The sequence below is a fragment of the Myotis davidii genome, unplaced genomic scaffold (genome assembly GCF_000327345.1).
Source record: "Myotis davidii unplaced genomic scaffold, ASM32734v1 scaffold569, whole genome shotgun sequence".
NCBI lineage: Eukaryota > Metazoa > Chordata > Mammalia > Chiroptera > Vespertilionidae > Myotis > Myotis davidii.
Window position 1 is genome coordinate 824,071 of NW_006299876.1, and position 16,849 is coordinate 840,919.

The 16,849-nt window shown below is 39.4% G+C and overlaps 1 protein-coding gene across 1 annotated transcript in view; it reads right to left on the reverse strand.

Annotated features, from left to right (window-relative positions):
* TENM1 (teneurin transmembrane protein 1) overlaps nt 1-16,849 on the reverse strand; it is a 409,966-nt gene that overhangs the window by 81,500 nt on the left and 311,617 nt on the right. Inside the window, exon 20 of the mRNA XM_006776037.2 lies at nt 4,227-4,381. Within this exon, the coding sequence (XP_006776100.1) occupies nt 4,227-4,381 (155 nt within the window). The remainder of the gene's footprint in view (nt 1-4,226; nt 4,382-16,849) is intronic.

Here is a 16,849-nt window from a genome sequence, read left to right on the forward strand (position 1 = left end):
TACAATGAATGAGCAAGTCCCTTTCGATAGGAGGTTCTCCATCTTCTTTTCTGAATATGACAGCAACCTCCATTACACGGGGAGAATTATATCTACGTGGGTCACTGTTGCGATCGTATTTAATCGCCATTGTTACCTCTGTGGGAGCAATACCTTTTGCTGCTGCTTCAGATTGGGCTTCCTTTTCTACCTCATATAGCATCTTGTACAATTTTGTTAATTCATTTATTTCAGGTTGTTGATGTTGATCATGAGTCTTTCTGAGCAGCCCTGGTTTTCTGGCATTGCTAATATTTTACTTGTAGTTTCAGCTGTATCCAAAGTATAGAGTTGAGCAAACTTCCAAGAAACTTCATCCAAAGGATGTAAAGTTCCAGTACAGTCATGAACTTGTCCATGTATTCTAAAACAGTATGGCCCATATCCTGATGGTGATGCAATATTTGCACCCATGGAAGCAAAAGAACTATTTATGGAACAAATATTTTCCATGAAATTTTTACTGTCAGAATCTTTGTTTGCCATTAATCTTTTAAAATACGCCGGGTAATCTGGAAAATGTATATCATTTGGACAGACTTTCCCTTTGCTACAACATCGAGTAAATTTCCCTTCAGATAGTTTTTCATCAGAGAAATTTAGTGATAGGCAAAATTCACATTGAACAGTCATTCCACCACACCTATGTTCGAGAATTGCATCCTCATGTACTCCATTTTTGCTAAGAAGGCAGTTCCTACCAGAACTGGTAGTACTTGTTGATGACTGTTCTCTAGACAGATTCTATCGTCGCCACCGCCTTTTTTCAACTTCAAAGGCATGTTGGTCTTTAGACATTTTCTGTCCATGACGCAGGTGTTTTTTGGCATCAGAGCAACGTTTCTCCAATAGCTGGTCTTCAGATACATTCTGTCGCAGGCACCGCTTTCTTTCAAGATCAGACACACATTGCTCTTCAGACATTTTCTGTTGCTAACACCAGCGTCTTTTGGCTGCAGAGCTAGGTTGTATCAACAGTTGTTCTTTAGACATAGTCCCTCCAAGCTGCCCTCTCTCTCGCTCTGCTCTATGTCTAGTGACCTCCTGCTTTGCCAAGTCTTCCAAACCTCCCACTCTCTGCCCGCTCTCCTGCTCTGCTCTCCACCGGCAAAGGTCCTGGGAGCTTGCAGGCATGGCTAGGCACGGCCGGCTTCGCCTCCTGGGGCAGGCGAAGGCCTCGGGAGCCCGTGACCACCATTGCCTCCTGGGGTGCTTGACACCTGTGCATGCAAATTAACTCGCCATCTTTGTCAGGTCAATTTACATACTCACTCCTGATGGGCTGGTGGGCATGGCTTGTGGGCATGTGGAGGGACAATTTGCATCTTTCTCTTTTATTAATATAGATATGTTTTGTTTCTGTCACACCTATATTACTTCAATTGACTCTTCAGTGATCTCCTTGCCTCTAACACTGTTTTTTTCCCCACCTCATTCTCTCTACTACAGTTAGAATGATTTTTGAAAAAGGCATTTCCATGCTTAATACTATTTTAAAAATGCATTTCTTTGACTAATGCTATTATTTGTTCCCCATTGTCCACTGGATAAAACTGAAACTCAATCATGCTTTTAGGGTCCTTCATCATATGCTTCCCCTTAGCTCACTAGCTTTATCTCTCACTACTGCTCCATATTCTTTGTACCATAGTGTCCTTTTGGTATTGGTATATATGTTAACTGTGCCTGGTGAGCACTTATATGCATGTTCAAAGAAAATGCAGCCTACTATGGGAGATTAGTTGGACACACAGTTAGGTAATAGAGAACAGATTACATGTTAAATGTGGTGATACTAAATTTCAGTAAGGGAATGAGACAACAATGAGGACTAGAACCATCAAGGAAGGTTCCCATGGAACATCTGAGGTGTGACAAGGGTGGGGAGTGGGATTTGGACCAAGAGAGGTAATTATGGACTGAGTGAATGGAGCTGTGAGAAGCAAGCCCCTGATAAAGGTGGGGGTCATAATCTGGACACTGAGGTAGCGATCAGTATGGACACCTTGTTCTCTGAAATCCCAACAGGAAAAATTCTAGTCACTCTTATGGTGCTTTAAGCATAGGATAAGGAATGATGGTTTTTCCAGGGTCCTTTTTCAATGGGCTGCACTCTACATCCCAAACTGAAAGAGACACGGTCACTTTTATGGTGGCAATGATGGCTTGCAAAGTGTCATGTGAAAAATAACCCTTCTCATGGCGATGAGGATCATATATTTGCTCTATTTAGATGAAGAATTCTCTGTTCAGCATAACTTTTCTACACAGAAACAGATAAGCTGTTTAGAGTTGACTGGTTGCAATTCTAAGCGTGCTATTTTAAGTTAAAAATATCCCACAAGTGAATCATATATGTGTATCATCCTCCACATAAACACATTCACACCCTTCCTTACTGCCATAAATCATGTTCCTTTTCCTTGCCTTATTCAGGATTTTGCATCATAGAAATTTCGGCTACTTTGGGACTTGATAGCCTGATCCACACAAATCCCTCAATAGGAATGGTTCATTCATTGTGTTTCCCAAGCCTCCCAATTCCCATTTTATTTTTATAGTTGACTCTATTTGACTATTTTCTGAGTTTCTGGGGTAAGGCAGAGGTATATAGAGAAGAAACCCCCAAATAGACACATCTCTGGTGTTTAATAGCTTTGTGTATGTATGGCGGATGGATATGGGCGAGAATATTAGAGCTAATGACTAAAGCAAGGTTTCTGGGTGATCACTTTCTTTTCCTTGTTATGTTAGGTTTCAGGTGGCATGAATAATGAAGCAACAGGAATATCCTAATTGTGGAGGATATCACCGGCTGCCTACCCAACAGCAATCCTTTCCTTGCTAATAAAGCCCTGATTTTGGTTCAAGAATTAGGTAGCAATGTGCTCAGGGACAGAGACCCAGTGCCAGAGGGTCTGAATCCATTTTGGAGATCTCATTTCCTCTTTGCCAGTGACTGGTGATGGCATGGGTAAGTCCACTGTGACACATGAAGAAAATCTGCTGGCATCTTCGCCTACCTGTGGTCATCTCACTATGTGGGATAATTAAACCTTATTGTTTAAACTACTTTTAGATAGGTGCTTTATTATTTGTCATCAAAACCATCCACTCTGATACACTAACCAATTTTAAAACTCTCAATTTCTACTCTAATTCATTTGAAAAGATTATCTAATAATCTACTTCATCAAAGTCATAGATTTACGGAAAATTGGAGTTTAAAGGGCCCTCTGAGGATGACTGGTCTATTTCTTTAATTTTACTTAATTTATTTTTTAAACATTTTTATGTATTTTTATTGATTTCACAGAGGAAGGAAAAGGGAGAGATAGAACTATCAGTGATGAGAGAGAATCGTTGATTGGCTGCCTCCTGCACGCCCCACACTGGGGATTGAGCCTGCAACCCAGGCATGTACTCTGACTGGGAATCGAACTGTGACCTCTCAATGCTCAACCACTGAGCTGTGCCGGTAGGGATATTTCCCTCATTTTAAATACCAACCTCTTGTGTCTGAAGACTGAGAAGTTTATTCTCAGGCAGTTAGGTCTGTGCTGTATGCTCTATAATCTCTCCACATGTTTAATCCTGACTTTGTACAATTGTGGTAAAATCAGAATTTTGGACTCAGATGAGAGCAACACTGAATTTGCTTATTTATTCTCACTGGCATAAAGCTTTCCTAAATATACGTAAAATAGATCTTGGAGGGAATGTTGTTTTTACTTAAGAGAAATTTCAAATGCCCTAGATATAGCTATTTACAAGCACATAAATAACAAGTCATGCTCATATATTCATTTAAAGAGATGTCTAAAGACTTCAGTAGTCAATACTTTCCCAAATGTGAGATACTATGTTATTTAAAAATAATAAAGTTATATATCTAGGAAAATATTTAATAAATGAGATTGGCCTTACCCTCTAATTGATTCAAATTTGAGAGATGTTAATTCTTATGCTGACATTCCATCTAGCCTTACTCCCATCCTAGCTTGTCATTTTCTCCCAACTGAGTTTTTCTGAGCAGAAAAAGTAACTTACATAAGGCAAAACTTCTGTTGTCTGATGTTATAACAGATACCCCAGGCTTCCTTTCTACCTAATTTCTGTATGAGAAAATGGTTATTCATTTCCATGATGCCAAATGGTGATAACACTTAAAAACCAGTGGCGCCTACCTGAGTGATGTCCATTCCTGAGTCACAGCTCAGTGGCTGTGTGGAAGTCAGACCATTTGAGCCGATTACAGTGGAGATCACAGCATTCTCATCAATTTTCCGAATCATAGTCCCATCCACAAAGTAAATGAATCCATGCCTATCAACTGTGATGCCTGTTGGGAAAGAGCAAATGAGCATTAGGAGGCTAGCGGGCCACATTTGCACCAAGATCAGGAATTTAAAAGAAGCTGTAGAAATGGAAAAGCATTTTAAAGACATATGGATTCAATTTTGCTCAGCACGGCCAGGACAGTAATGGGAGGGGTCTGTTCGGGCACACATTCGCTTCTTTGTGTATTGAGAAGAAATGACAAAATGTAACATGTGGAGATAAAGCCAGATCTAACAATTTCGTGTTGTCCAGTTTTACATTTCCACCCCCTTGACACTTGCTTACTACCCCCCCCAAACAAACAAACAAACAAACAAAAAACCTTCTTTAAGATAAATACAAAAAGACACAGGAGGCAGTATGTATTACATTTCTTTTGGGGTACAGATGTATAGGCTACTTGCTTATTTTCATAGTTGAATTAGAAATAACTGACTTGGAAAGCATTAACATTCTTTTCATCAATTCACACTCAGTTAACAAAGAGTTTGTAATAATCCTGATAAACTGGACTGAGTGTTTTTCTCTGTAATACCTATTAAGGGGGAAGAGGGTTGGAGAGAAAAATTATGGTGTCACAAAGGGAATGGTTAAGCTTCTAGAAAAAAAATAAAAGCCAATAAAATTTTCACAGTAGTTTTTACATACTGTGTTAACTACAGCCTGGTTTCTTGGAAAATAAAATAAAAATAGCAGTTAGAAAGCTAGGGTTCTAATACTGAATACACCACTTATAACCAATGTGTGACTGATGGAGAAATTTGTCTCTCCAAATTTCAGCCTCTTCTTTAGTAAAATGTGGAAAAGATTACCTGCCTATGATATTGTGATTTGTTTTTTTTCCTATTTCTAACAAAGAGCACCTAAATCTCTTGGAATTGACTAAGTGGTGAGAGATAAAGGCGTTTTTGTTATGCTAATGAGCTAATTTTTAGCCTCACCTAAATATGGGTTGGTTGCCAGTGGAGCCAACCTTGTGATTATCGAGGGTTGGAGAATGAGGGCCAATGATTTAATCAGTTGTGTCTATGTAATGAAGCCTCCACAAAAATCCCAAAAGACATGGTTCAGAGAGCTTATGGGTTGTGTGAACATGTGGTGAGTTGGAGAGAGTGGCTCACTCTGAGAGGGCATGGGAGCTCCTTGCCCTTTCCCCATATCTTGCCTTATGCATCTCTTCCATCTGGGTGTTCCTGTATTATATCTTTTAATAATAAACTGGTGATCCAGTAAGTAAAATGTTGCTCTGAATTCTGTGAGTCACTCGAGCAAACTAATAGAGCACACAATGGGGGTTGTTGGAACCTTTGATTTATAGTCCAGCCAGTCACAAGCACAAGTGACAACCTGGACTGGAGACTGACATCTGACACTATCTCCGGGTAGATAGTATCAGAATTGAGTGAAATTGTAGGACACCTAGCTGGTGTCCAAGAATTGCTTGTTGGTGATATGGAAACCCACCCACTGCTACCCCCTCCACACTGGAAATTGGTTTTAGGACACCTTTAACTGCCTTACTTAGGTAAGATGACCAACTGTCATGGTTTGTCTGGGACTGAGGCAGGGTTCAGTTTTAAAACTGGGACAGTCCTAGATAAACTGGGATGAGTTGGTTACTCAAGCCTCGGTTGTTATAAGTGTCATATGAAATAATACATTTAAAAGGTGTCTGACACATAAAGAACATATGGTTCAACTCCTACTTCCCTTAGTGCTTTTGATAGTGCTCTTGAAAATAACCACACGGCATTTCTTTAAAACTAGTCTACAGTTTTCTTTTCCCATCTTAGAATGTATGTTATAAGTTAGGAACAACTGTGGTAAGAAGCATGTCCTTTTAACACATATATACAGGCATAATACTTTTCCTGGCAACAAGTGAACTCATCTAAGGACAGTTTATAAACCCAACTTAATAAACTGCTTTTAGATGAGCTAATTTGTTGGCAGGAGTTTAATATTAAGACTTGGCTTTATGGTGTACTTTGATTAATCCTGATGCTCCTCATGAAGTATTAATCCTTAACATCTATAAAAGCTACAGATTCATTTTAACTTTCCCAGAATGCCTCTAAAGTCATTTATGTTTTGGTGAGTTCTCCAAGGAAACCAGCATGTCCAAACAAGGGGAAGTTCATGCCAATAAATCCCTTTATGATTTTCAGACACATAAGGACCTTTAAGGAGGTTTGTAAAAAGACTATTAAGATTGGGCTAGGTCCTAGGATGGTGACACATGAATATTTCTTTTATCTCCAGAACACTTGGACTGAGGATAAACCAAGGAGGTACCTCTAGTTTAAAAAAATATATATTTTTATTGATTTCAGAAAGGAAGAGAGAGGAAGAGAGAGATAGAAACATCAGTAATGAGAGAGAATCATTGATCGGCTGCCTCCTGCACTCCCCACACAGGGGATTGAGCCCACAACCCGGGCATGTGCCCTGATGGGGAATTAAACCATGACCTCCTGGTTCATAGCTCGACACTCAACCACTGAGCCACCCTGACCAGGCAGTACCTCTACTTTTTATTTTTGTTTTGGTAAAATCAATTTCTTGAATGTCTAGAATTTTGTCTGGCTTGTGGCAGGCCTATAATTTGAGATCACCTTCTGTGACCTCCATATAAATATCACTGAGTATGAAATGTAAATTGTGGCTGTCATAAGAGGATGCACTGAAAGATCAAGACTCCAGTCTGGAGAGAGAAAGGCTGAGAGTAGACGGCTTAAAGTGCATGAAATTATGAATTATTACCAAACACATACTGAATGTCACTATGCCAAGTGTTGTGAAGGCCAAAGAACAAATAATCCAAATATGTGGAAAACAAAACTAAGAATAATACTTATTAAGTGGGAGGTAGTACACTTAGAGAATCTAATCTCCTGAAAAAATGGAACAGATTCACAAAGATATAAAGAGATTGATTCCTATTGAAACTAGTATATTTGGGGAGGTCCTACATTGTTATGTGGACACCAAGAAGGACAACTCTGTTAATTGATCATTATACATGTCAACCTATCAGGGTGAAGTTTGTATTGATTCAGAGATGATAATCCTAGAGTTTACATGGTTCCCCACTTTTCATTTTTGTGAACTTCTAAATACGGTGAACTGCTCCCTCTGTTCCTGTCAGTTGAGTTCCACAGATGATGTTTATTAAATACTCACGATTGGCCTTCAGGGCTTACTTGACAGACAGTTTGTAGGATACTCTCTTTACATATAGTTGTATAGCAAATTCTTTTATCGTGGTCCAATTTCTAAAATGCTCCTTTTTACTTGAGACTCTTTAATTAAATTTGAATTACACTTACATTTGGAGTTGAAAAAGAAATTGTAAAAAGAGCTTTGAGAGACTGTGTGATAGGTGCTTATTAATGTACTGGGCATATTTTATATGTATATATTTTTCATTTCCTTCACCAACCAACCAATCAACCAACATATGAACTAACACACACACACACACACACACACACACACACTCCCCAAACAACTAGTTTTATAAACTCATCACTGGTGAGGTTTAAGGGGTATTTAATTTTCACTGAGGTTAAAAACCAAATTTAAAATTCCAGGCAGGAAAAATAATTATTTTTGCCATTACTTGAGGGGGGTGATTTTCTTCCCATAAGATGTACTGGTATAGTGAAGGGATGTTGATGATACAGTATGATCTATTACTGTCTGAGTAGGAGGAGGTGGTACATGTCCAGTATATTTTAAGCTAGTGATATGAGTGATGTGAGATCACATGAAGCCATCTGGGGCTAGCAAAACCTGCAGATTCTATTGAATTTTATTTTGGGGGGATATTGTACCCAGCTTTCCAAAATTTTGTGCCCAATGTTGTGGCCATAATTTGTTCCAATGGCCACATCTATTGATGTGTTATGGACAGCATTTTCATTAGCACTTACACAATTGAAGGCACAGATTTTGGATAAGAAAGGAATTAAACTTCATTGAGAGAACCACATCCAGGGTTTAAAATTCTCACCAGTATTCATTTTTAGAGCAAGCAAAACAATATGGATCTCTCATATAACCACGAAGTTAGGCAATGATGCAGGGTAGGTGGGGGTGGAGGTGGGAAGAACGGCACATGACAGCTTGAGTCCCCATACCACCACCTCCATCAAGTAAAACATTAGGCTCAGACGCCAAGACAGCATGTTTAGCTTGGAGCACATTTTTACATTTGTGAGAAAATAAATAAATCCTTGTAAATTAGTGCATATAATGAAACCACTGACAGACCATAACCTGGAAGTGTGAATGGTGCTGTCTCCATTCATCAGCATTAAGCCCTAACAAGCTCTTTCTATGGAGGGACCTGCTCATAAATAAAGTGCATCTTGTAAAAAAAATTATTCACAATGTCTTATGCAAAGTAGGGGACGTTATATAATAGCTGAACTGCAGGCTCTTTTCTCTGTAAAGCATAGCTCTGTATGAAACAGCTACAAATTATAGGCAAAATTATTTGACTTCTTCCCTTGTCTTATTATCCTCCAATGAATAAATACTATAATTCTTAAGGAGACAATTGCCTAAAGCTGGGGCAGCCCGGATGGTTTCTAATAAATTTATCACCTGTTAGGGAAGAGCATGCCACTGATCAATACTGAAGCAGCTGTGGCATCCTGATGTGGGGTCACTGGGAGTCCAGATGTGGAGGTTAATAGCCTGGAAATAGTAGCTAAAATCCCAAATTAGATAACAGTGAAGATCAGAGTTTTTGGCTGTGCAGAATGCCAATTTCAAATGTTGGCAGAAGGCATCTCTGTAATTTATAAAAATTACAGCTGTTGAGGCCACCTACATTTTTATTATTTCTATATTAAAAATGAACCTTCTTTCAGAATATAAGCTTTGGGAAGTAGTCATAAAATTCTCGCCATCTATGGCCCTAGCAACCAGAAAACTAAAATACTGTTTTATTTTTCTTTTTTGCCACAATCTGTTCTTTAATTTTATGGGACACAGATAAATGTTTAAAATAAACTTTCAGGGAATATCAAGTGCAATGTGGTGCCAGCTCAATCTCTGATACTGAGAGTGCTGAATTGTATAACTGACACTAGCTGTTGACCATAAAGTGCCCATTAAGTCAGAGAGATTAAAATATTTTGCTTTGTTCATGTGCATTACAATTCTTGGAAAATTGGTATCATATGTGTGATCTATATGGAAATTCTCCACCAGGCAGAAAAGTCCATTCTCCAACCGATCTGATGACTGTCTACTTAATTACCCACTGGGATCAGAAAGGGCCAAGTTACTTCTGCACAATAAGCCTGTTAAGTTCTCTTGCTAGGTAGCCAGTAAATGGAGCTTGTAGAACTTGAAAGAATTACAAATGTCTGTGTGTCACTAGGGTTGCAAGGAGGCAGAGCTTAATGACCAGCTGAGATGATTTCACTGTGTGGTTAACAATGAGAACAGGAGTTCTTTAATATGAGACTAATAAACTCACTATAACATTACATGACTAGTGTGAGTCATGTAATCAGACATTGTATGTTAATAAAAAAGTATATATTCTAAACAGTAAAGGTCAATTTCCAACGAATTTAAATACATTAAAATGATTAAGCATTCAAACTAATATTCTATTGACTGGAATGTTCTTTTCTTCATGACTCAGAAGGTACTTTTTAAAGGGCTTCAGAGACATCATAAGGAACAACAGATTTGTGGGCTAGTTAAGCAAGAATTCTGATTGAGAGAAACACAGATAAGTCCAGTTTTTAGCATTTAGCTTCTTTTCAGCTCCTTTGCTGTCTCAAAGCTTTAGCCTTCAGGACAAGGCAGAGTGAATGAAGAGCACTCCTCCTTCCACCAACTACTATTTTTCTAAAAGCTCACTGGGGAATCTGTTTTTCTCCTTACTTATTAATTTATTCTGGATTTATTTTGCACTTATTATGTTCTAGGCACTGAAAATAGAGCAAAGTATAAAACAGACATGGTACTGCCCTTGAGGACTCAGAACTAGGTAGGGAAGATGGACAAACAACCAGGCAACTACAATTCCTTGAGAGGAACACTATTTGGGGGGCAAGTCCAGGATTTCATGGTGTAGCCTTAGGGGATGGGCTGGGGAGATGAAGGTCACAAGTGATTTCTCAGATTAAGTGACATGGAAGCAGAAACTTGAAGAATCATGTTGGATTCCTGATGAGCCTCGTGTGAAATCCAGGTAAACAGCACTGAACAGCTATGAAGGATAGCTAATATCACTAAATAATAACCATTTTCATTTGCTGAGAATACTTGATATTCCAGGCACTGTGCTAAATTCTTTACATGCATTTTCTCACTTATTCATCACAGTAGCCTTGTGGAGTAGGTATTATTAATATCATTTTTTTAAAGATGTGGAAACAGAGGTCCAGAGGTCGAATGACTAATTCCACATTATCTACCAAGAAAAAAATGCTAGATTTAGATCATGTTTGTCTGAGTTCAATGTTCATTCACTTAATTACTATCCCATGTAGCCTAAATGGGGCTATTAATCACTTTACCACAGGAGTGGTGTCCAGACTGGTTTTAGAAAGTCCATGAAATTATTTGCAGAATGTTTTATGTATGGGTATTGTCACGGGGAGATGGTCCATTGCATTTGTTAGAGTGTCAAAGTGATCCACGATCCCTTCCAAAATATTGTTAACAATTCTTATATTCCTGTAGATCTCTTCAGAATTATTCTTCAAAAATATTCTGTGGCAAGATCTGTCTCTTGCCTCAACAGTGTTTGGCCAGAACAGACCTATAGACACCCCTTCTTACAGCTTTTGGCCACTCTCCTTTGTCTTCCCAGTCACCACCTCTGGGACCAGCCAACACACTGTGTTTTTTGTTTTTTGTTTGTTTGTTTGTTTTTCTACCTTAACTCCTTATTGCCAAACAACCATGAGCTTCCAAATTCATCAGAATTATTCCACCGAGGTGGAGGCTGCGGTCAACCGCCTGGCCAACCTGCGTCTGCGGCTCTCCTACACCTACCTCTCTCTGGGCTTCTATTTTGACCGGGACTATGTGGCTTTTGAGGGCCTGGGCCACTTCTTCCGCCAGTTGGTGGAGAATATGTGCGAGGGCACTGAGCATCTCTTAAAGTTGAAAAACCAGCCCAGTGGCTGCATTCTCTTCTAGGATGGGCTGAAGCCTCCCCAAGATGAGTGGGCAAAACTCAGGATGCCATGGAAGCCACCCTGGCCTTGTAGAGGAACCTGAACCAAGCCCTTTTAGAGCTGCATGCCCTGGGTTCTGCCTGCAGACCCTCATCTCTGTGACTTCCTGCAGAGCCACTTCCTGGGTAAGGAGGTGAAACTCATCAAGAAGATGGTCCAGGTCAATAGGGAAAAAAAGGAAACATATGTACTATTCTTTGTAATACTTTAAGTAATAAAATAAAATTAAAAAAAGCAGATGGTCCACACCTGACTCACCTCTGCAGGCGGGCCACCCCCAGGCTGGGCTGGACTAGTATCTCTTTGAAAGACTCAACCTCAAGCACGTCTAGGAGCCTTTGGAGCCCAGAGGCCTTTGAGAGGCCCCTCTGCATTCCCCTGGTGTCTGGCTTTTACCTGAGCCTCTCCCCGAAACTACCAGTCATTCTTTCAACCACCCTGAAGCCCTCTCCCATGCACTGGACCAAATGAAACAATAAAGCTTTTTGCAGCCAAGAAGAAGCAAAGCTTTTTGCAGCAAAAAAAAAAAAAAAAAAAAGAGAGGGAAAAAAAAAGAAAAAAATATTTTGTGGTTTCATCCCCACGAAGCTGGTGAGTTTTACCAAAGTACTCAGTTTCCATGTGACAGGGATTTTGGTAACTTGACTATTATCATACGATCTACCATATAAACAGGAGGCCTCAGAAATAAGGGTCACAGATTCATATGTCACCAGGGGTTAGGTAAGTGACATAAATTTGTAAGTTAGGCCAGATGTTAGAGTAAATAGATTCTAGGAGAAACTAAGGTTAACTAAAGAGATCATGTTTCATCAAAATGCATTCAATCTTTCTTTAAAAAAAAATAAAGGCATAGTATAGGTCAAATTAATAATATCTTTGAACTGGATTTATTCCCTGAGTCACCATTTATGATGCTTACTAGAGGACAATCAGGAGGAACATATCATCAATGAAGAGCTTGCTGTAAGCAGAGAAGATCCACGAACTTAGAGTAAATATAATAACCAGTGTAGTACTGCCATTAAAAGTCATGTCTTGGCACAGAGATATCCCATTTATCCCCTGCCTCCCTACATCCATAACCCCCCACTCCCATTAACACCCACAACCAGAGTGGTATATTTTTTATAACAGATGAACCTACATTGACACATCAATATTACCCGAAGTCCATAGTTTACCTTAGAGTTCACTCTTGGTATTGTACATTTGGTTTAAACAAATGTATGATGACATATACCCACCATTAGTACCACATATAGTAGTTTCAGTGTATGAAGATTCTGCTATATTTTTCTGTGAACCTAAAACTGTTCTAAAAAATAAAATATATTTTAAAAAGTTATGTCTGGGTACTCATACTATGAAACCAAAAATAATCAAATCTACTTGTGATTCTCATCATTGAAAAATAAAACACCTGGATGGCTGATGATACAATATTTGTTAAGAATGCAGCCTCTTTTGTTCCCAAGACTGAAGTTCAGAATTTGCGACAAGTTCATCAGATTTAGTCAAATCAAACCAGAAATCTAGGTGTCAAGCTGAACTCAACTTTGCTCTTGTTCTGCCACCCTTTCCTACCTCATCCTTACTTCAGAAAGCCCTCCCTCTTCCATATGGCAGAAACTCTATGATTAGATGTGGCCCAAGTGATGTATGTTATCTCTAGACCTGGACCCTAATAAAACTTAATGGAGCTTTTCTGTAGATCACTCACTTCCCCTGTAGACTGGCTGGCTTCAGAGCATCTAGTGGAGGACTCCCAGGCTTCGTGAAATGAGTAGCCACTGGAAGGAGCCTGGCTTCCTGAGTCACTGCTTGGAACAAGGATTCCTCCAATCCCCCAGACAACCCATACTGGTCTGTGATATGAGCAAGAAATAAACTACCATTTTGTTAAGCCATTGAGATCACATGTGGGTTTTTTCCCCCCCATACAATTGTTAGCTTGGCTTATTACATTCACCAACTCAAACCCTATTCATCTTTCAAGGCTTCTACAAGAAGTTTCTCTTCCAGGAAGCCTTCTCTGCAAACTCCAGTTCATTCTACTGTTTTCTAACCTACAGAAGCTTTTTATTTTTAATGTGAATTCTCCAATCATACTCTGTCTAAGCAATAAGCTCTTTGAGGGTAAAAACTGGATTTTAGGCTTTACTTTTATACTGCAACAGATCCAGTAGACCTGAGCACAAATCTCCAGTAAACTTGGTTGAATTATAAATTGACACATTTATATTGAAGCACATCTAACTTAAATCAAATAAAGCATGCCATGAAGTGAAGAGCGATAGATGAATTTCTCTAAAATTTAGTTTAGAATGGAGGCAATGGTAATCTCTTCCTCTAAAGACCTTTAAGAGGAATACAGTCCCCTCTCAATTAGTGATTATTAGAGTGGGGGGGGGGCAGGAAAGTGGGTTAACAACCAAGAGAAAGTAAAATAAAAACCAGGGATCAAATTAACTGCAAATGAATCTGACCCACGTAGATAGCTACACTGAATAGCTCAGGCTCCCCCCAAATCCACATTTCTTGTCTTATAATCTCTTCCAACTTTACCATCTTAGGAGTTCTAAGGAAACAGAAATGCCTCAAAATTTTGCCTTACTATGGTTCCCTATGGACCACATAAGGGAAAGCAAACAAAACGCTGGCTCCAGGGTCATATCATGGATCTGGGTTTTAAGCTGACTTCTGTTGCAGATTAGCTGTAGGACTCTGGATAAGGCAAATATTTAACCACTCAGTGTCTAGATTTCCTAACCCATATCCTGACTACTACACAAGGTAAAATGGTGTGATTCTCATAACAGCCAATGAAATGGAAGCACTTTGAAGAGGATGAAATATTATGGTGGTGGTAAGTGGTGTCCTAATTGCTCAGTCATTGCTTCCATTCTTCCTGAAAGTAACTTTTCTAAGCCCAGAATCATAGACAAAGATTTCCACATAGGCCCTGCTTCAACATTTTAGGCTTTTCTACATTGGACAGACATAATAAAAGATTTAAGTCCACAAAGCATTATGTAACACTTGTCAGTAGTAGAGGGCCCTATGTTAGAATCACCATTGAGACAAGACAATGGTTGAAAACAATTTTGTTAGCTAGGGGAAATACTGTACGATTGAACTACTGGTGTAAAAGCCTTCAAGCTTAAGTTTTCATCCAGAAAACCAAATAAATGAAGCTCCATGCTGTACAACTTGCTCAGGAAGAACTGGGCCAGGGGTGGTGTCTGCACATTTAACAGTGACACCCAACACTAATAAAGGTGTGAGTTGTGTTTCCTTGCTTTATAGATGTAGACGTGTGTGTAAGAGAGACTGGGGGAAGTAGATGGTTCTAGTTCAGTTGAAATGCACATCTCCTGTTTTACTTTTGTGCTAGAGTTCTTGTTCAAATGATGCCTGCAGGACTCAGGAAGTATGGGCTAATACAAATGAGGTTTACCAAATACAAGCTGAATATTTTATATTCACCCCCCACAAAAAAATTCTTCAAACATCAAGTAACTACACCTACAACACCACTCAGATACATTTTGAAGAAATGCCTCTGTCATCCTAAGGAAACAAACTGCCTCACAAGGGTCTTCTGTGAACAATTAGCCGAGGAAGTAAAGTTCATTTATTGCCCATGGACCAGCGAAAAACTAATTGTAGTTGTTACACTCTAGGGAAAATGACTCTCTTGCAAGGTATGTAACTGACCAAGAGATTCTTAAAAAAAGCAAACTAAGTAGAATATCTTGGCCTGGATACTCAATAAAAGCAGGATATGAGGAACTAAGCCTGACAGTGCTTACTATTCACAAAAATGGGCTAACTCAACAATTAAAATTCTGTAGGATAATCATTTGGATATAATGTCCATTCAAAAACAACACAGAGGGCCCATTTATAATTCTCTCAATATCTGTACATCTTGACTAATGTAGCTAATGCTAGAAGAGAGGTTAACAGTCAGAAGTGGTAGACAATCATTTGCAAAAGGCAGAGCAGAGTAACAAACACTGTGTGAATACAATTTTTAAACCCTTTTAGTGGAAATTTAAGAGATATTTAGGAGGACCGATTTGCGCTCAATCAAGAATATATGATTATAATAATCACACACACACACACACACACACACACACACACACACACACAACAGCTGAGGAAAAGAAAAAAAAAATAGCCAGAAACAGTTGTCTGATGACACAAACAATTCCTCTGACTCTCTTTTTACCATGCTCTGATCTGCAAGTTTGGCAGTCTGTGGGCACAAGAAGGTTACATTGAAAAGTATTGAAAAAACTGAGATGCCTTGTTCAAAGGGAGCTGGTGACTTCCTTAGCCTAGTCTTGATTGAGATTGGGTTTCCAAGGCCATTCCCCCACCTTTTTTTTCTCTAAATTCAATCACCCAGACATGTTCAGGAGAGATATGAGAGGAGGAAGAAAGTTTGGGACAGAAGCTGGGAGATCCTATTGTGAGACTGACTGTGACTTTCAAAAATTTACATAATCTTCCAGTCCTTAGGTTTTTACCTTTGTCTACTAGTGAAAATAAAAGCCGAGCTGCCCGTGTCAGCGGATTACTGTAAAGACCAAATAAAATAACACCTACTTTATCTGTGAAATCTTTCTGAAAGGTTAACACATGTGATGTTAATATTTATGATTTTGATTAACTGTTAGTTTTCTGGCATCATGCTGTGCTTTATCTGTTACCTGCTTCAGCACTGCTTGACTTAGATGGCAGGAAGCCTATGTGCTATTCTGTCAGCATCTCCATGCAGATGGTGATGATGGTCTGATAGGATTCTGGGTTACTTCTCCAGTCAAACTGGTCTATGCACTGGCTCTGAAACACACCTTTCACTTTCCCATCACTACATTTTTGCCTGCACTATCCCCTGTGCCTGGAATGCCCTTGCTTTCTCCTGGTATCTAATCCCTGTTCATATTTTCAGACACAGTGCAAGTCTAGCCTCAATAATTACAATATACAAGGTGCAGTAAAAATTTGTCCATATATTTTTAATTTTATTATTATTATTACTAGAGGCCTGGTGCACAAAAATTTGTGCACTTGGGGCGGGGGGTCCCTCAGCCTGGTCTGTGCCCTCTCACAGTCTGGGACCCCTCAGGGGATGACCACTTGCTGGCTTAGGCCTGCTCCCCGGGGGATTGGGCCTAAGATGGCAATCAGACATCCCTCTGGCAGCCTGGCAGCCCTCGGGGGGTGTCCACTTGCCTGCG